Source organism: Lemur catta, chromosome 1 (genome assembly GCF_020740605.2).
Source record: "Lemur catta isolate mLemCat1 chromosome 1, mLemCat1.pri, whole genome shotgun sequence".
Classification (NCBI taxonomy): Eukaryota; Metazoa; Chordata; class Mammalia; order Primates; family Lemuridae; genus Lemur; species Lemur catta.
In genome coordinates, this window is record NC_059128.1 from 276,190,276 (window position 1) to 276,210,028 (window position 19,753).

Sequence of the window (19,753 nt, forward strand, 5' to 3'; positions counted from 1 at the left end):
ATGCATGTATGTTGTCAAAGAAAATGAACACTAGATTTGGACACTTCTTATGGGGACCCACGTGTCCTCAGCCGCAGATAGCAGCGGGGACACCCAGGAAATGCCTGACAGCCGAAGGCGGAGGGACCCCGCGACCACCAGCCCTCCAGCTGCCGTCCTTCTCTAGCTCAGGAAGTTCAGAACGAGAACATGCCCCTGGCCCTGGACCAAGGTGCCGGGCCCACATCCCACCACTCCCTCAAGTGCCAACCCACTGCGCCTGCGCATGCATTGACGGGCCCCTCGGAGCTGCCCTTGCTAGCTGCCCCGGCGCACAGAGCGGCGCGCCCCACGGAGGCTACCCGGGCTCACTGCGCCTGCGCCCCACGGAGGCTACCCGGGCCCACTGCGCCTGCGCGCGAAGCGGTGCGTGTCGGGACGTGTAGTTTTCCCCGGCCGCACTGCGGGAATCCTGTGTCGTGTGCTGGCCAGGCGCCGGAGGCTCCGCCGCTGGGAGCTGTGAGTGCGTGACGACGGGGTCAGCGGGAGCACGATCCTAAGCTCGAAAGCTGTTTTGGGCGCTGGGATCTGCTTGGGTGGCTGGCCCTGCGATCGCGTTTTCTCTTTTGGGACGAACGCCTGCCGGATTCCGCCGCGCAGCTCCCGGGGTGGGGCCGGGGAGGGTGACGGCGCCGCGGTCCCACCCGGCCAGGCTGCCCAGCGCCGCAGAATCCGCGGACCCGCGTGCTCAGGCTGGCACACGGCCCGCGCGGGGCCCAGCGCTGGTTCCGGCCGGAGGGTGTTGGTCTCCGGAGGGTGTTGGGGGACGAGCGAATGTTCTGGACACACTGTTCTGTGGAAGGGTTGGGGAAGTGATGACGGCCCCTGGCCCTTAACCTCAGGCCTTAGTGCGGCAGGTGTTGCTCCCGAGTGTTGAGGTCGGGGAACAGGACTCCAGACTGGCGCACGGGTTACCGAGAAAGAGCTGAGGCCCACAGGGGTGCAGCAACGCGCCCAGGGTTGCACAGCGAGTGCAGGCACCAGCGCGGCTCTCCCAGGGCATGGATCGCTCCTAGCATGTCCCTGAAGAGATGAGATGTGGAGTCTGAGCAGCCGAGATCGGGTGGGGCTGGTTCTCTCCCTCCCATCCCCCCTCGACCCCTGAGCAGAGTCAAGAGGGCCAGGTGATGCCCAAGGTTCACCTGCAACCCGCCCCCGCCCCCGGACCTACTCCTACCTAAAATGATGGGTGAAGGATTGGCGTGAAAGGGGTAGATACTGGGTAAGAGAGAAAGTTCAGGCAAAGGGCAGGGCCTGATTAGTGGCTGGAAGGAGTTAGCCACCAAAAGATAGACTGACCGTTGAGTTTCTTAGGTGTGCCAAGAAGAAAACGTAGATTGTGGGCAATAGATTGTCTATATTGCTTTAATTGGCCTAACCAAAATAACCGAGTATGTTTTTTGTTTCTAGGACAAACTTGGCAAAGGAAAACTCAGGATACTTTTGCAGTTAGGGCGATAGAAATATTTGGAATGGTAGCTAACCCAATTGTCGGTTTTTCTGTTTGTTTAGTTTTAAGCTAAGACTGGATAGTTCCATGGGAAGTTTAAAATTCCCTGCCCTTGATAGATTTTTATGCTTGTCAAAATTGTTCTCATTTTGTTGGCTTTTGCAGTTCAGCCCTCAGATACCTGCTGCCTCTTGTTTCTAATATTGCATCGGGTGTACATATGGCAGCAGAGCAAATAGCTCAGTGATATTTTTAGCTTTTTTAGTTCTCATTTGCAGGAGGGAGCAGGGTGCTATGATAATGGCTGACTTGGGGCATGTAATTTAAGGGAAGTGGGGGAAAGTAGTTCAGAGGCAGTGAGTGGGTGGGAATGAGCAAGGCTAATCAGGGGGGTTTGCCCTTTTGTCCTCCACCCTCACCCACCCCTTCCACTCCTATTGCAGATTGACTTTACACAGGTTTCTTTCCTAAAGAGCTTCAATTCTATCACTCTAGGTATGAAGTTGAGGCAACCACCAGTATATTTTTGCAGTCAGGTTCTGTAATATCAGAGAGGATGGTTGAGTTGTGGATTCCAGAGTTGAAGAATTATCTTTTGCACTCTGATTTTCAAAATGAGAACATTTTGATTCTTAGGGTTAAAGGCTTGCCCCAGGTCACATGTCCCACCATTGGTGCCACGAAGAACAGAGCCCAGATCTCCTGTTCTCTTGGCCGTCAGCTTATTCTTTATTCATACCCTACTGTCGTGGAATGACTGCATTTTCTGCTGGGTGTGACTTGCCTATGTCCTTTAGCTTGGCATGTCCATTACTGCAAGAAGAAAGATTTATCAACAATAATGGTTGACATTTATTTAGTTCTTTCTGTGTGCTAAGCATGGTGCTTAATGTTTACAGTCCATTCTGAAGGAGAATTTACAGATGGGGGAGTTGAGGCTTAAAGCGGCCAAGTGACTTGTCCAAAGTCACATTGCTAGTATCATAGCGCATGTTTACCAGCGGGCCAGACCACTGAATGTTCTTTTTCGTTTATTTCCTCCTGCAAGAGTTTTGGACCTACTTTTTGTTCTTGACCTTGGGAATCAATATCCTAATCAATTCACTGGGTCTATAATTTGGTCTCAGAAAATTTGTGGGGAACAGCCAAAGTCACCTACTATATTTGTATACAACTCAAAGGAGAAATTTTAAAAACAAAATTTACAAGCCTTAAACATTTTATTTTAATATACAACATAGCTAATCCCTAAGATTATTAGAGATACTCAAAGGGAAAATTCTAGCAACAGTTATAACATATTAGGAACATACTTCTTCAGTGCAGGTCAGAATCTGCTGCTACGTAAGGACAAGTGGGCCATTTATACAGGAAGGTCATGAGCACTGTCAACCCAAGTAAATGACAGAGGCAAAAATCTCAATCAGTGGAGGCTTATTAAGCCAAAATTTTGAGGATGTGCCTGGGAAAACCACAAACAGTAGACAAGCTGTGGCTGTTTTTCTGAAGAAGATATTGGAACCTTCAGCAATCTATAGGCTGTATACAGAGAGGAGGAAAAAGGCAGTGGGGTTGGGGTAGGGGGGTGATGAGGTAGGGGCTACCTTCTTGTGATGCCCAAGAAATCTACATTTTACATAAAAGAAGGGAGTGAAGGAAGCATCAGTTATGTAGATGTCCCTGGGAAGGTGAAAAATGTCTGATTCCACCTTGTCTCCTGTTCTGTTACCTGTAAGATGAACTTGTAATTCATCATTAGTGTGGAATTGGATAGGCTTTAGCTTTAGGTGATAGACACAGGTACAATTTGCCTGTCCTTGCTTATGGGAGGTTAGCTAGGAATTTTCTTACTGAATGATCTATGGGGCCAGCTCTTCACAGGTGTCTGAGGCTGTGATTTTCTTTTTATAGCACCTTCACTTACCATGATTACATCTAAACAGATCTACAGTGTAAATTCATATTGCTAGCTTATCTGACTTTGAAAAAGTCCTGGGGAAAACTTGGCTATCTTGTGCCAAGTGCTAGCTTGTTTTCAAGGTACTATAACCTTGAAGAGATGAGATATAACTTTTTATATTTACATGCTTTTGTAAGTGAATTTTTTTTGAAAACATCTTCCCTGAGGTTCATCTTATCCCCATTCTAAAGGCCTGTAAAATTTTCATCCACTTTTCTTAATTCTAACTGTAAGTACGTTTAAAGGAAAGTGTCGCCATGATTTTTGAATGTGAAGCTCTCTGCCTGCATCGGGATGGTACAGAGGTTAAGGCCCTGGAACCAGACGGGATGGGTCTGAATCCCAGTCCCACCTGGAAGACCCTGGATATGTTACTTACACTTTCTTTCTTCCTCTATGAAGTGGAGTAATCAGCTGCCTCATTGGGCAGTCTGTGAGGACTGAGTGAGTTAGTTCATCTAAGCACTTTGGTACAGCCTGGCACAATAAAGTGAAGCTATGATTATTATGCTATAAATCATTGAATTTCAGAAAAAGTCAGGGTCCTAGACACCTGTTTGACACCTCCTTTCTTCACTTACAGATGAGACTCAGGCCTCAGAGGGAAGTCAGTTATCAGAGTGTGTAGGTTCTTCATGCAGAGAAGAAGTCTTCTGGCTGTTGGGGTATGTGTTCTAAAATTAGTGACCTGTGAGGCCCCAGAGCAAATCCTGTGCTCTGGCTGTGTCCCTGCCTTGTCACATCTTGCCTTATCTTCTGTGGTGCTTTAGAGGGAATTCTGCATATGAATTGCTTTCTTAGGACAAATTTTTTCCCCTGTCACTTATTCCTTTGCCTCCAGATAATCTTTTAAAAACCAAGATTAGCTTGATTAACACTCAGAGGCCCTGAGAAAGAAAGACACCCATCCACAACCAGCCCGTGTTCAGGGCAGGAGGTGGGTGGAGGGACAGCTTTGGACTTGGGCCTTTAGTTCCACAGATGAATGGGATGGGAGCACATGTCCCATCAGGAGTGGCACTGCCACCTTGGCTGGGGGCTGAGGAGAGCTTGCTGCTCAACAAGAGCCAGGCCTGTCTTGGCCCTCACCAGCCTGTCTGCTTCCCACCAGGCTCTAGGTTGCCTTGTGAGGACACAGCCCGTCTCTCTGCTCTCAGTTCACGTGCCCTCTTTCCATTGAAGAGACATCTTGCTAAGGTGGTCTGCCCTGGAAAGCCCAAACTGACCTGTTTCTTTTCTTCCCACCCCAGATCAGACCTTCCAGCACCCTGAACCTGAACTTCTAGCTCCTCCTCATGTGCTTGTCTGTGGGGGGCCTACATTGATCAGGAGTAAATTCATAGCTGGTCTGCCATGAACTGGAAGGTAAGAATAGTTTTAAGTATTTATGACTTGGATTTTTTTCTTTTCTCCTGATTGTAAAAATTCAGAATAAAAGTTCCGTAGAAGTAGATTGATTAAAAAGGAAAAGTAAATGAAAGCGTAATAATATTTAATGTTAAAACATACAAATATACATTTATTACCAGACTTCTGGAAGAAGGCCAGACCTTTCTTTGAGTGCACGTCTGCTGACTTCAGATCTGCCTTGTTTTTCTTGCAAAAAATCATGCCTTTAAAGCTTTACCTACAGTTTTACATTTTAGTTTCTTTAAAATAGATGCAATGGAATGAATGTTTATATCTCCTCCAAATTTGTATGTTGCAACTGTAACACCAGTGTAATGGTACTTGGAGGTAGAGCCTGGGGCAGATGGTCTTGAGGCTGGAGCCCTCACGGATGGGATTAGTGCCCTTCTAAACGGGACTCCAGAGAGCTCTCTTGCCCTCCTTCTGACATGTGAGGGTACAACAAGGAGTCAGCAGTCGGCACCCTGAAAGGGGGTCCTCACTAGAACCCAATCGTGCTGCACCCTAATCTTGGACTTTCAACCTTCAGAACTGTGAAAATAAATATCTCTTGTTTATAGTCACTCAGACTGTGGTACTTTGCTATAGGAGTCTAAAGTGACTGAGACAGTGGATTAAGATCCTATGAAGCAATCTGCATACAAAATCTTTCCAGATTTTGATGCTTTTCCCTAATGTTTTACACTGGTCCTGCCAAGAGCATTGTTTTTTTCCAACTCAGACTTGGATCTTTCAAAGCATTCAATTCAGTTTTCATGGAAACAATTTTTTCTTTATGTGGTCATATTTCCTAAGTATCGTGTTTAAATAAACTATTTAATATAGCATCGAGTACAACCTAAACTGGTTGGTGAGTAAACACAACGTTCAGCTGGTGGGAGCAGAGGTTCACTGGAAACCAGAGTCACCTGCTAGCTAGAGGCATTCAGTGGCTGTGGCAACTGTCAGCAGGTTTTACAGAGAGAAAGGAAATGCCACTTTTAATCCCTGAAGTCAGTAAGGTGAGGCGGAGGTTGGTTAAGAGAGCAGCCACTGAAATATGTGATTTTAGCTGCTTTGAAAAGCATAAAATCAAATAAAAATCTTAAGTAGTTTCACAATCCAGAGATGGCTACTATTAAATATTAACAGTTTTGGTATATTTTTTTCCAGTATTTTTTTCCATATATATAAGTATGATGTGTGTATTTTCAAATATGAGATTTTATTGTATGCAATATTTTCAATTATTATGAACATTTCCTTCTTCAAAACCTCCAGCAACTTTCTACTGCAAGGAGAAACTGGAAGGGTCTAGAAGCAGGATCAGGGAGCTGGGAGAGTGGCTGTCCCCCTCCCCCAGCTCTGTGGCGTAGGGCTTGGGGGGCCCTGCAGGAGGGCAGAGGGACTCTGCTGTGAAGGCATAGACAACTAGGGGAGTTTGTTGAACACTTTTGGGGGCCTGAGCACAGCGGTAGGGGTGGGGAGGGGGACGAAGGGGGAAGGAGCAGAAAGTGGGGGTAAGATTGAGAGAGGGCATTCACCACCCACTGCAGTGGCTGAGTTGGTAGGGGTGAGAGGCAGTAACTGCTACTAAATGCTGTGTCAGCAGGGTTCAAAGCATTCTGTTTAATGCTCCAAGGCGGTGGTCCTCCCACTCCACGTGCATGGCAGGCACTCTGAGGTCTAGTTAAGAGTCTCTGGGTAGGTCTCGGGTGGGCCCCGAGCATTTGCATTCCTCACAAGTTCCCAGGTGATGCTGATGCACACGGGGCCAAGGCACCGCATAGAGTTTTCTCTTTAACTGTGGAGTGACACCAACCCACCTGACTGCCCAACATAGTCCTGCCTGTGACAGTCCTTTCCTGCATCAGGAACAAAATTGACCCAAACCTTCCCAGCTGCAGGCAGACACAGCACCGTGGAGCAGCCTTGTGTTTAAACCCAGGCCCCTTCTCGGTAGTGTCAGAAAGGAACGGGCCCTGCTTATGCCGCCTGCAGGGAGCTGCAGGAAGCTGAAGGCATCCTGTGGCCGTCCCCTCCGGCTCAGTGTGCCATGGCTGGCAGCAACAGTCAGCACTACTGTAAAGTTAATTATTCCCATTTCACAGATATTGGGGTTTTCTTTCTAAAAAGCAGCATAGATCTAGTCCACCCCAACAACATTCATTTTCCTCCTTGGAGGTCTGCATATTTTGAGAGATGTAAGGGGCTTGTTAGAAGGAAATCAGAGAGGGATTTAACACAACTGAAGCTTAGTGCTCTCGAGAGGGGCAGGAAGGGGCTCCCCCCAAGCCCTGGCTTTAGCCCTTTTAGCGTCCTTGACCTCTGCCGCCCTCGCTCTGCCTCCTCCTCAGTCCCAACTTCTGACTCTTGCCACTGCCTCCCCACTGCCTTTGAAAAGAAAGTAAATACCGCGCCACTGACCTGCGCCCGCTGGCCGGCGAGTTTCTGTTGCAGTGGGTTTGCTAACTTCCTGCTGAGGTCGTACCTTCCTGCGACGATCACAGAGAACCACGAGCTATCGTGTGGGCTCCGTCGTAACAGACTGATTCTAGAAAGATTTAGAAAATCAGAAGAGAGTAACTTTCCTAGTATGAGTCAGCACTTCAGTTAGCCTAGAAAATGCTAATAAACATGAAAAGAGGTATATATAACAATGTTAGACATCCTTTTCACGGCTGGTTTGTATAAATGGAGTCAAACCTTCACCTCTCTAAAATGTGAACCTTCAAAAAAGCAGAGGAATTTGAAGATTTTTGGGCGGAGGGCAGTGGTTAGCAGTAGGTCTAAGGGAGGAAGAGTCTAGAAACCAAACCAATATTTTAGGATGCTTGTATTTACCAGGGTAAAGTGTTTGAAAGTTTTACTTTTGTAACTGTAAATCTTTCATACTATCGCCAGAATGATCTTTCTGAAGAGAGGATTTTGTGTTTATTCCTTACTGTTAAAATGATTTCATCATTGAAAACTATTATCTGGTTATGGAGTGTTCTTGTGTTCTTCCTGTTTTAGTTAAAATGACTTAAATATTTGTATTCCCCTCCCCCATGATGTCCCTTATATTCTTATTGTATCCCATTACAACCTTCTGCAGATATCCGTACATACCCACTTAAATGCTTTCAAAGGTAGTGAGTCCAGTTGCCTCTGGCAAATTTAGTAGCCAAGCCATCGTTTCTTTGCATAATTTAATTGTAAAATTGCCAGGGGTTGGGAGCACACCATACATGGTACAGGACACTGTGTCGGTGAAGGTCAGAGCTGGGTCAGATTCTCCATCGCTTACCGTGTTCTCAGCTCCACGATCAGGGTGGTCCATCTGCTCCGTGGAGAAAGCGTGAAGAACCACGTAAGGCACTTAGCACCCGGGAAGTTCCTGGTGTACAGCAGCCGATGCTCGGTCTTCTAACTGTGAAATCCACATCCAGGTCTGAGTCTTATAGAACTTGAAAAAAATCATTGGAACATATATGGACATAAATTGTGATTTCATTAATTCCACTTCATTAGAAATTAGGACTCAGGGGAAGGGAGCCTGGCCCGGGGTTAGACTGTCCGTTCCCACTCCAGCCTCCTTGCGAGCGAGCTGCAGGACACGGCAGACCTCCCACCCGCAGCGGCTCTGCTCGCCTTGCTCAGAAGACAAGGTGGCGGACTAGGCTCGGTCATCCTGAAAGGTCTTTGCAGCCCCCTAGTTCTGTGAGCATATTGTTCTCACTAGTTGCAGATCACTTTTCATTAAACTAACTGTTAGAGGGAGGTTCAAATGTACTCCCTGTAGTACAATCTCATTTTATTGGTATTACATATAATAAATGATATTTGGCAATTTAATGTAATGATCTCATTGGAATAAATTCTGCCTAGTCCTATAAAATAATGATTACTCAACAGAAGCATACCTGTTCGCTTTATTTGGGAAGGAATTTTTAATAACACAAAAATCTCATAATCATTCAGTCATACTAACCATGTGTATGAAACTAGGATAGTATTTACTTTGAAATACCATCGTGATATATAGAATTTCGTTATAAAACCTACTAGTGTGAAGAGTGGGGAATTCAAATCCATAGTTATTCCCTAGACTTCATTTTAGCCAGTGGGTTTATGGAAGCAGTTAATCAGTAGCTAAGTTTTAATGTTTTGAGTTTTGTTGTATTTTATTTTATCTTCAAATGCCAGTGCTAATGAGTTACTGGAAACGAGGAAATCGTAGGGTGCTAGAGCTGGAGATTCCAGAAGGGAGGTCTGGTCCGGCCTTACTTTATAGGCAAAGAGGTGGGAGCCCAGAAAGGCCCAGTGACTGACCAGGTCACACAGCCAGTTGGTGACAGAGCAGAGCTGTGACCCAGGTCGCCTGGTTCAGGCTCCTCTCACTAGACCCGGCTGCTGCCACAGAAGCAGGGATCTGGGAGGCCAGCAAACTGCACGAGACCAGAGTCCCTACGCCTGTAGCTGTGTGGTGATCCTCCGTGAAGCCAGTAGCGAGTGATGAAGAGCAGGGTGTAACTAGGCTGTTGGCCACACAGGGATGGGGGACCTTGTTGCTTGGTCCCCAGTGTAGCCCCAGCACCTAGCCTTGTGCCTCTTGCAGAATAGGTGCTCAGTAAATATTGGTTACGTGAAGTTAAAGAAACATGCCATATCAATGATAGAACATTTCAAATGGTTTTTTTCCTCTTGAAGGCTCTTGAACACGTGCCCTTGCTGCTGTATATCTTGGCAGCGAAGACATTAATTCTCTGCCTGGCATTTGCTGGAGTGAAAATATACCAAAGGAAAAGGATGGAAGCAAAACAGCAAAAGCTGGAGGCTGAGAAGAAGCAGCAGTCAGAGAAGAAAGATAACTGAAGGGGAATCGAGGTACCCGACCTTGCGAATGGGAACCAGCCAGTGGTCAGGGCGGCCAATTGACAGGTGTGACAGGTCTGAGAATTCCACGTCCCTCAGGTCTGAAGGGCTGAGCGAGGGCACGTGGCCCCACCTGCCCTCTAAGGTGCAGACGTTCATCCTTGGCCCTTCTGCTGTGGAGCCAAGGTGCATGGAGGATGAACCAATCAGTTCACCCTTCTCTAAACCTGCAGTGGTTTTTAATAGGCATAGGGTCTCAGGACTCTTGAGAATTTAATGACAGCTGTGGGCATTCTCCCCAGAGAAACACACATACTAAAAACACCCGAGTTGTGTATAACAGCGGTCCCCAAGCTTTTAGGCACCAGGGACCAGTTTTATGGAAGACAATTTTTTCATGGACCAGGGGGGTGGGGAAGATGGTTTCAGGATGATTCCAAGCACATTACATTTATTGTGCAGTCAAACCTCTCTGCTTATGATAATCTGTATTTCCAGCCACTCCCCAGCGCTAGCATCACCACCTCACTCCACCTCAGATCATCAGGCATTAGATTGTCATAAGGAGCGCAACCTAGATCCCTCGAGTACACAGTTTATAGTAGGGTTCGAGCTCCTATGACAATGTGATGCCGCTGCTGATCTGACGGGAGGCAGAGCTTATGCAGTGATGTGAGTGATGGGGAGCGGCTGCAAATACAGATGAAGCTCCCCTCGCTGGCCTGCTGCTGCTCAGCTCCTGCTGTGCGGCCCAGTTCCTAACACGCCACAGACCAGTATGGGTCTGCGGCCCAGTGATCGGGGACTGCAGGTGTTTAAGCTTGTAGATGTAAGTGGAGAAGGTAGAGGTGAGGAGTCACAGGTCATTTGAAGATTGAGAAACGACCTGATTAAGAAACCCTATTATCTTCAAGATAAAGTTGGAGTCCTTGGTGTGGCAAATAAGTCCCTTGCCAATCTGTGCTTAACCCAGATCTCATTTGCCACCTCTCCCTGCTCCTCCCCGCACTCCTAGGGGCCATACTTTGGCCACCATAGACCTTCGTGGTCCTCAGCCTTGCTGGTTAGTCCCAGGCTACAGGGCCCTTCCCGACAACCTCCTCACCAGTCACGAGGGCTTAATTCGTCACTGTAGCCCGGTGCCTGCCACAGTGCACGCAGGAGGCCCAGACCGTGCTTGTGCAGTTGAACACATCAAGGCCCCCGTTACAGGTTTAACACATGACAGCAGTCTCCTTCATTCTGGTGTGTCGAGTTCTGGGCTTCTCTGAAAGAGGATTCAAATATGGCAGTCGGGGGTTCTAGATCAGTGGTTCCCAAACCTGGCTAAGGATCAGAATTGCTGGGATGCTTATTAAAATGCAGATTCTCAGGCCCCAGCTTCAGGGAGATTCCATTCTGTCTACGGTTGTGTCTGGGCATCTGTTCTTTTGAAAACCATACATAGTCCTCTCAGCAACAGGTCACTCACTGTAGGAACCGCTGGGCTAGGTGACCACAACCCGTGCTCACTCTGATTCCGCATATGTTAATAGGAATCCCCTTGCAGTACTGGCAGACTAGGAGGTTAAAGGCATACTTGCGAGTAACAGTGGCAACACTTACTGAGTGATTATTCTGTGCCAGGCATTTTGCTAAGCATTTCGTACACAGCTGGTTTATTCAGTCCTGACGGCTCTGTGGGGTATATCCAGATTGAAAGAATGGCTCACACCATACCTGCTGAAGGGCAGAACCAGAAATTGAACCCAGGTCAAACTCATTCAGCCACCGTGCCCAGCCCGAGCCATGCTGCCTTCCCGAATGCCAGCACGTGGGCTCATGGAAGCGCTTCTTGTGCTTCCTCACCCTTTCCAGCAGCCGCAGCCACTTGCTGGTCCTCAGGGAGCTGTGGGCTCTTGCCAGGCAGAAGAAGTTACTGTCATGGAACCTTGCCTTTTATTGATTTATTGTTAGAGTTGTTTCATTGACTGAAACTCAGGAGCAGGCACTAGGAAGGGGAAGAGAAATTTTAAAGGGTGAGGGAAGGCAGTTTACATTGCAGAGCTGCTGATTGAATTTATATTCCTGACAGTCCTCATTTTGCGTGCTAAACTGAGAAGAGGAAGATTATTTGTGAGATCATAAAGGCCGCTTCTCTCCGCAGACATCACCGGAGACCTGTTGGCTAAGTAGGGCTGGGTGGCTCCCTGCTGAGCTGAGAACTGACTGGGAGTTGGTCTCCCCTCTCGGCTGGCAGCTCTCAATGACTGGTGCCTTGTTTTAAGCGAAACAGGTTTTCAGATGAAAGGGAAATTGTGGTGCTAAAATACATTCATTAATAGATAAACTTGAGTAGTTTCTGTTTGTCAAGTCCGAAAGGGCTGAACTTAAGTGTTAATGCTGAACAAGTAAAACATTCACTGTAATTTTATCAAACATTTGCCTCCTACCTACCCTTCCACTTTCCTTTCTAGCTTTTGCAATGTAAATGTCAGCTCCAGTGGACTCCAGCCGAGAAGCAAGAACCCACTGAGTGATGTGTCAGAGGATAAACTCCCAACCTGGGCCTTTAACTTAAGACAATGGGAATTTTTATATGCTTTTAAAAGAACCAGTATTTTGTTTACTAAAATAAAATACCTTTGTAAAAAGGGTGTCTCTGGTCTTTGGAATAAGTCAAGGAGAGTGTGTATCTCTCACACTCTCTCACATACACACACACCTATATTGTGAGAGGAGGGAGTTTTGCATTTCTAGCTGGGGATCCCAGTGGGGACAGGGGAAGCAGCATCTGCTGTGGGGCTGGGATTCTGGGCACGGAAGCCTCGGCCCCTCACCCTCTCCCTGATGGGCTGCCTTCCCCCGGCCCTTTTCTCTTCTCTCCCTCCTGCAGGTGCTGTCCTGTGTGTGTGTTTTCGTTGCTAGGGTGGAGGGAGGCTATGCACTGTCCAGGAGAGCTGGCTCCTGTGCTGCCCTGGGAGGTCCTCACAGGGAGGAAGTGCAGGGTGAGAGCCCTGCAGTGACAGGCTCTGAGTCCAGGAAGAATTCACTTCCTGAGTCCTGGTGTGAACAAAGAAGAGGAGCTCCCCGGGTGCGTTTTGTCCTCTCCTCACCAGTTTGCTTGTTGGGATTTGCAGATAAAGGTGAAAGGCAGGACGTTCATGGGAGACTTTCAGACTCTAGAGCAGTGGCAACGGTAAGATTGGTTACTGCTCAGCACCCAGCGCATCGAGATCTCTATGAAAAGGGTTTGTTACCGAAAGCTTGGCACTTGTCCTTGAGGCCACATCAGAAGAATGAGAACAAGTGGTTTGAGAAGAAGAAAAAAGAAGTTTATTACTTTGCCAGCAAAGGAGGAAAATGGCAGACTATTGCCTCAAAATGCAAATTCCTATACATAAGCAGAAATACAGAGCTTTTAAAGGGAGGGCCCTCAGTTCTGGGATATTAGGGTTAGTGATTCTAATTGTCCTATGTCTGCCAGAGGCAAGGCCTGTGACCCCCGCCCACCTGGGAGGCCCACCCAGACCTCTGCTGGCCAGGTGTCTGGCCTGGGATGGAGCCACAGTTCAACTGAGCTATCTGCTGTGACATAAAGAACAAAAGACAGTCCCCTGCCCCTCCCAGCCACCTGCTCCAGACAGGGATTGCAGAGCTCAGTTCCCAGAAAGAGGGAAATTTTAAGGAGAATATATCTTTTGCTGTTTTTTTCCCAGGCCATTCCCTCTGTTACAGGTTCATGTTCTCTCACTTCTCTCAAGACACCAGGGTGGACAGGGAATGAGGAAGCAGTGACCAGGGCCGTGAGTACGGTGGCGTTTGTCTCGCTGCTGATGGCCACATGGAGAATTTGCAGGAGTGTCTATTAATAGATGTCGACCCCACCCACTGTTCCCAGTTTGGTGGAGCTTTGCATTTTCAATGTGAGGAGTCGGGGAGTTACAATCACAATTTAGGAAACAGGAAAGAATTTACATAGGCTCTATGTTCTAAGTACAGAACAGACAGTGGCACTGCAAGTTGCAGACCTCACCGTAGTCAGAAGAGGATTTTCACATAAGCCCAATACCTCCGCCCCCTATAGGAGGCTGCTCCAGCCTTTGCCTGGGAGCCCCGCTGTGGCCTGGAGTCCTGTTGGAGCATGGATGTGTGGCCAGAGCAGAGGCATAATGCCCTTGGATTTCTGCGACCTGGGCCCCACCCACGCTCCCGTGACCTGCTCAGATGGGGCCCAGCACTGACCCGGGCCACAGCCTACCCTCTTGCCTTTGTCAGGCCCCCCCTGCAGCCTGGCAGCATGCCCTGCCCACCCTGGTCCCTGCTTCTGCGCCAGGGGTCTGGCCTCTGCTCACAGCTCACTCTGCAGGACCGGGGCATCACCTGCTCCCGCCATGCCTGGCAGTGGACCCGCTAGCTCTGGGTGCCACTTCCTCCCTCATGCTCACCCAGCCATGTGCCCCAGAAATCCAACGCGGAGGGGCTGTCGGCTTTTCATGGAGAATCACGTGTGCCTGATCAGTAGATACTCAAGTGTATTTTAAACACAGGAACTTTTCTAGGCTTTGGGATTTAAAGCTAAGCTTTGGAATTTGTGCAACCTGTGGCCACCTTCTTGGAAAACATAGTGGAAGATGGCATGGATTGGACCAAACCACTGAGCATGCCCATGGGTTTTCTGTAAAGAGCATTTGGGGTTTTGGTTTTTTTCGGTTACCTTTCCTATACACTCTTGTACCACTAGGGGGAGATGGTTAATCACTGATTGGAGTTACTGGCCCCATTCCCTTCCATGGGTATGTGAAGTAAGTAGACTTGTTTGATTTTAAATAATTGGTTGGATGCACATGTGCACGGCTGGATGTAGGTAGGAGGATAGAGTGGTAAAGCCCACTGCCACTGTCCCCATCTGGACCCGCTGTCCAGCAGCCCTCTGGACCATGACTCAGAACAAACACATACCGAGGAGGTGACCATCCCTGGGTAGCTGGAAGATACTGCAAAGGGCAGAAACTGAAATCCACGTTCTTGCCCACCAGAGAGTCCCAGGACGGCCTTTCAGAAGCGGCCTGAGAATTCACTGCATGATCTCCACGTGCCAGCAGACCCCACACGGGAACGTCACACGTGATGATGCTATGTTCATCATGGTGACCTCAGTCATGAAGAAAAGGTTAAACGGTCTCATATATTCTGCTTAACGAAGACATACGTAACAGAGACGTACTTGATGTATTTCACAAACCAAATAGTTCAAACAAAAAATCTGGGATTCTTTCAGTAGGGTTACCCCTCCCCAAGCTTTCTTTAAATTCCTGTCTAGGAAGCAGAGCCGTCTGAGCGACTCATTCCTGAAGATGCCCCCATGCCTGATCCTCACAGTACTGCGTCTCCCCCAGACTTGGGGACACGAGCGTCCTCGCGCTTTGTCCGGGGCCTGGAGGGGACAGACGGCTGGTGCCAGCGTGACCTCAAGGAGCCTCTGCTGCCAGAACAGGAGCTCCTGAGTGTAGGTGTCGCCTGTGTCAGGGTGAAGCCAGGGATTGTCACCGGGAGACAGTCTTCCTCCCTTTATCCTTTTTTACTGCCTGGAATGCTAATGCAGTGGCTTGTTCAGCAGCCATTTTGGACTATGACGTGACTTTGTGGCCTGAACCAAGTCTAGGACAATGGAGTAAAAAGATAGAACCCTGGGCTCTTGGTGACCACGGATCCATCATATCACCCCTGAACTGACACCTTGACACTTCTTATTTTTGGTGGTGGTGGGGTTCCTTCTATTTTATTGACATCTCTGTGGACTATTCATAGTCCAACCTAATCCTCGCTGACACGTGGAGCAGGTAAAGATGGGTGTGAGGGCTTTCTGACAGCAAGACTTGGGTTCTGGTTGTGACCCTCCTGATACTGCTGTTGTGTACATGCCCAGGTGACTTAGCTACAGCCCCAGCCTTGTCTTCATTGGTAAAATGAGCTCAGTGATCACTGCCCTGCCTGCTCTATGAGGTGGTTGTCTGAACTGAATGAAGTCAAGTGTGTAGAAACAGTTCTCATGTGGCAGAATGATCATCAATGGACAGAGTGTTTTCCCCCTCGGTGGGCAACTCAGCCCCAATCGGCCAGGCGGGCTCCATCCAACACAGACGGGTTGAACTGTGGGTAACGTGCTCTCTTCATTTATTTCCCTCCTGCCTTGTCCTGGGTCCAGCACCATTTCCTGACACTCCCCTCCTTGGGAGTCACCTGGTCCATGGGTGGGGATGGGAAGCTGGTTGTTAGTGATGGTGAAGGCCAGAAAAGACTGGATGTTTGATCAACCAACCACTCAGAAGGAGAACACCACCACCATCATCACTGACTCACTTCCAGAGGACTGGTCTACAGGTGTGTGGCCCAACCCCGCGTTGCTGTGTATTGGCACCCACTGTTGTTAAGTACAGTGCACTAAATGTGGCTGTTCCCAAAGAGATTCTGGGCTATCCTCACCAGCCTCCCTGCTGCACCCCCACCGGAAGAAACCTCTTGTTATTGATATTATTAATTCCCCAACCTATTGCAGATGGTCTTAAAAGAAATACCAGAGAACAAAGTTTCCTTTGATCAAAGTATCTTAAGATGTGTCTATTCTTATTACATCCTGGTGATAAAAAGAAGCAAAAACTTTCCTCAGAGAGTAAAAAGGAAATGAGGCCAATGACAGTAGGTCTAATTGTGGACACATTTGCTTCAACCTCAGCATGGACTGTGATGATAAGAGCTTCAGTTTTTTGAGGACTCAGTAGGCGCCAGACACAATGTCCTGGCTTGGCATGAGCTACACCGTTTTACAGGCATTAACCTATTTTACTAATGAGTAGACTGAGCCTCAGGGAAGTAAAGGAACTTACCCAAAATCTCATAACTTAATAAGCTAGAAACTTGAGGTTCCAACTAGGTCCATCTGATTCCCAAAACCCAGTGCACTTCCTGTTGGTATCTGCTGGAAGTTTCCACACTTAGTATAAAGTGGCATTTCTTAACTATGAATACAATCTTATGTAACTAAATTGCACATTACAGGTAGTGCTTTTGATCTCTCTGGTTATACTGATGTTCTCTTTCCTCTGCTGGCTTTTCTAATGACTAAACGAGGCCTCAAAGGAATAAAACCCTAAGCCTGTTTTGCTAGATTGTTTTGGTTTTCAAACAAAAATAGCTCCTGTGGGTTCATCTTGTTCATCTGATAACCTAAAAACATTCCATTTTTTTTTTCCTCACTGCAAAAAAATGTGTGTTTAAAAAGATATTCTGCCTCTTCCTTGATTTGGTGTGGAAATACTTTTGTGTTGTGGTGTCCAGCTGTAGGTGGCTGTTTTGCCAGCTGCCATCTGGTGTGATGTCAGAGGCCAGCCTTACACCATATAAATTATGGGAGTGAGAAAGGAAAAGCCGGGCTCTGGTAACTGAGCTAGGCATGGCAGTGAGCGGCACGGGCTTTGGAATCTGGTGGCCTTAATGACATTCCAACATCTCAGTTTCCTCATCTGTACAATTGGAAAAATGAGAGCAGCTACCTGATAGGGTTGTTTTGAAGATTAAATGCGTTTCCTATCAGTGGAGAGGCAGCGTGAATAACAGCTCTAAGCGTGAACTCTGGATTGAGTCTCTCTGTGCCTCAGTTTCCCACATCTGTAAAATGTAGATTATAATAGTTCCTGCATCATAGACCGTTGTGAGAATTAACTGTGTTAGGCACGTGTAGCTGTCAGTGCTTATTACTTGGGAACTCGGGGAAGGCGTGGAACACATGTGATGTGGGGCAAAACACACTCATGTCCCCAAACTCAGGCCACCTACACTTGGGCCTGCACATTGAAGGGATCAAGGAAGTTTGAATACTATTACTTGCTCTCAAGGAACTTCAATCCTAAAATATACGTGACATAGAGAAAGTCTTTCTGAGTAACACAGGGAGGTTCCGGAGAGAAGGCAGCAAAGCAAACGACGCTGTCTGCACCTGGTTCTCAGGAACCTGGCCTCACAATCTTATAGCCGTCTGTTAGGAGTTAGCTAGAAATTTCCTCAAGTTATGTTCAAGTAGAGTTTATTTTTTAAGAGCCATTTTTTAAGTCCACACAGCAAAGTTGAGGGAAAAGTACCGAGTTCCTGTATACCCTACCCCGAAACGTGCAGCCTCCCTCCCTAGCAACAGCCCATGGAAGTTACTCTTTGCACTCCTCAGGATGATTACTTCTATTGTAAAATTACTGCCTGGACATATATACACAAGAGTGAGTTTTATGACATGTTTAATAGTGGTCTGGTCATTTTCTATCAAAGTGAAAAATACAACCACAAATCCTCACAACTTACAACAGCAGCAACCCCAAACTTGAACAGGGGGTGGTTGTGCCAGCTGCAGGTGGTTTGGCTGCAGGGCCTTGAGCTGAAACTCCATGGCAATGTCTAATGCCCTTCTGTTGGGATTCTCGGAGTTGGCAGGGAGGTTGGTTGGATAACAGGGTTCCACAGACCCTCATCACTGCTCCTGTTCACCCACCAAGTCCCTCTGCAACCAACCGCTGTCGTATCTCTCCAGGTCCCTTGCTGGGACCACCAACTTGCCTTGGAGGATCTGGATGAGGTCTCACCTCCTCCCATGCCTCACTCACTCTCCACCACCTTGCTGTCAAGGAAGGAGGAAGGAAAGAGTCTTGCTCGGCCACTGTCTAGACAATGTCCCTTGCTGATGGCAAGCTGGCTCGCTGTGGATTATTTTGTTGGGTGAAACTGGTTGGTACACTACTTAATTTTCACTTTTTAAAAAATTATTTGTAGAGATGGGGTCTCACTATGTTGCCCAAGCTGGTCTCAAACTCCTGGCCTCAAGCAATCCTCCCGCCTCAGCCTCCCAAAGTGTGGGGATTATAGGCATGGGCCACTGTGCCCAGCCAGTTTTCACTTTTTATTGCAACTGCATGCTGGTTCTCCTTTTCTCTTGGACATAAATTTTGACCACACGACTTTTAACCCTGCTCACCCCTGCTCACCACCATCCTCCTTTGGGCTGGGTTAGCTCTAATCCTCCCATTAACAAAGCCCTCAAAGTGGCCTTAACATGATGCGAGTTGAGATCCCTCATTTACCAATAAGCTTTAATGAAACCTCCAGTGAACTCAAAGCAATTTGCTAACATCCTTAGGAAGCCCTCAGTCCTTGCAGCACCCCTGTGAGGTCGCTGTTGAAGTCTCTTTGGCCGCAGTGCTCTGGACTCGAGCTCCACAAAGTTGGTGGTAAAGACTGGACACATAGCAGAGTCTCACTGCTTGTTGGAGGAATTGTCCTTAAGAAAATTTCCCAAGATAGTAGTTTTCCCATCTCTGTACTTTGTTAGTTAAAGTTTTCCACTTGCTTGGGTTTATCCTTGCAATCCCTTTGCTAATTAAATCACTTAAAAGTATATACTGGTACGAATAGATACTGTCAATGGACTGCAAACAAAACTCTTTTCTGTTATTGATGATAAACCATTTCAGGGAAGACCAGGCTGTGTCTAAAGGGCTCAGGTAATTGCAAAGGGATGGCAGAGAGAGTAGTTCGTGGCCGTGGGACTTGGCCACCTCTGGGCAGCACACAATGCTGGTTAAGTTAATGACCTTTGGGATGTAGGGCTGGACCTCAGCCTCTCTGTCTTCCTTTGGCCTCAGCTCCTCCTGCAGCCTTCTGTCTTTGACCACGATGGCACACTTCCCGTAAGCCTTTCTCACCACATCGCAGAACTCAGAGAAGAGGCTGTCTTCTGGTTTGTTACACAGCTCATCTTTTAGGAACATCCGGTATTTCCAAGGCACCCATCCTTGACTACCACCGGCGTGCACGATACACCAATTTGGAGTTTGAATGAAATATCCATCACTAAAGTCTTGCCCCATCACAAGGCTTTCTGGAATATTGGTTTCCCCAAAATATACAGTCTTAAATCCATCAGATTGCAGCATTCTTAGGGTTTTCAGATATTGGAGGCACTGCTTCCTCCTGATGCTATCAAATTGACTTCTGATAATGATGTTTCTTAAGAGAGGGTTTGCAAAGTGAGGCAT

The 19,753-nt window shown here is 47.6% G+C and overlaps 2 protein-coding genes across 5 annotated transcripts; one reads left to right on the plus strand and one right to left on the minus strand.

Moving 5' to 3' along the window:
- Nucleotides 1-398: 398 nt before the first annotated feature.
- Nucleotides 399-12,333, plus strand: SMIM11 (small integral membrane protein 11). Of its 4 annotated transcripts, none has more exons than XR_006732737.1 (5): nucleotides 399-498; nucleotides 4,033-4,114; nucleotides 4,700-4,814; nucleotides 9,531-9,761; nucleotides 12,152-12,333. XR_006732737.1 is itself a non-coding variant. In XM_045540603.1 (5 exons), exons 3-4 carry the CDS (start codon nucleotides 4,803-4,805, stop codon nucleotides 9,693-9,695), a joined length of 177 nt encoding a protein of 58 aa, XP_045396559.1. In that variant the 5' UTR covers nucleotides 399-498; nucleotides 4,033-4,114; nucleotides 4,700-4,802; the 3' UTR covers nucleotides 9,696-9,707; nucleotides 12,152-12,333. The 4 variants fall into 4 exon arrangements, 3 of the variants coding, with proteins under 3 accessions (XP_045396559.1, XP_045396561.1, XP_045396560.1); XM_045540603.1 differs by having other exon boundaries at nucleotides 9,531-9,707; XM_045540604.1 differs by having other exon boundaries at nucleotides 456-502; nucleotides 9,531-9,707.
- Nucleotides 12,334-18,775: 6,442 nt separating this feature from the next.
- C1H21orf140 (chromosome 1 C21orf140 homolog) lies at nucleotides 18,776-19,753 on the minus strand. Its single transcript, XM_045558215.1, has one exon. It carries the CDS (start codon nucleotides 19,751-19,753, stop codon nucleotides 18,998-19,000), a length of 756 nt encoding a protein of 251 aa, XP_045414171.1. The 3' UTR covers nucleotides 18,776-18,997.

Bases quoted from the DNA above. Each gene is read 5' to 3' on its own strand.
- C1H21orf140 (XM_045558215.1), bottom strand. From the start codon at position 19,753: ATGCCTCACTTTGCAAACCCTCTCTTAAGAAACATCATTATCAGAAGT.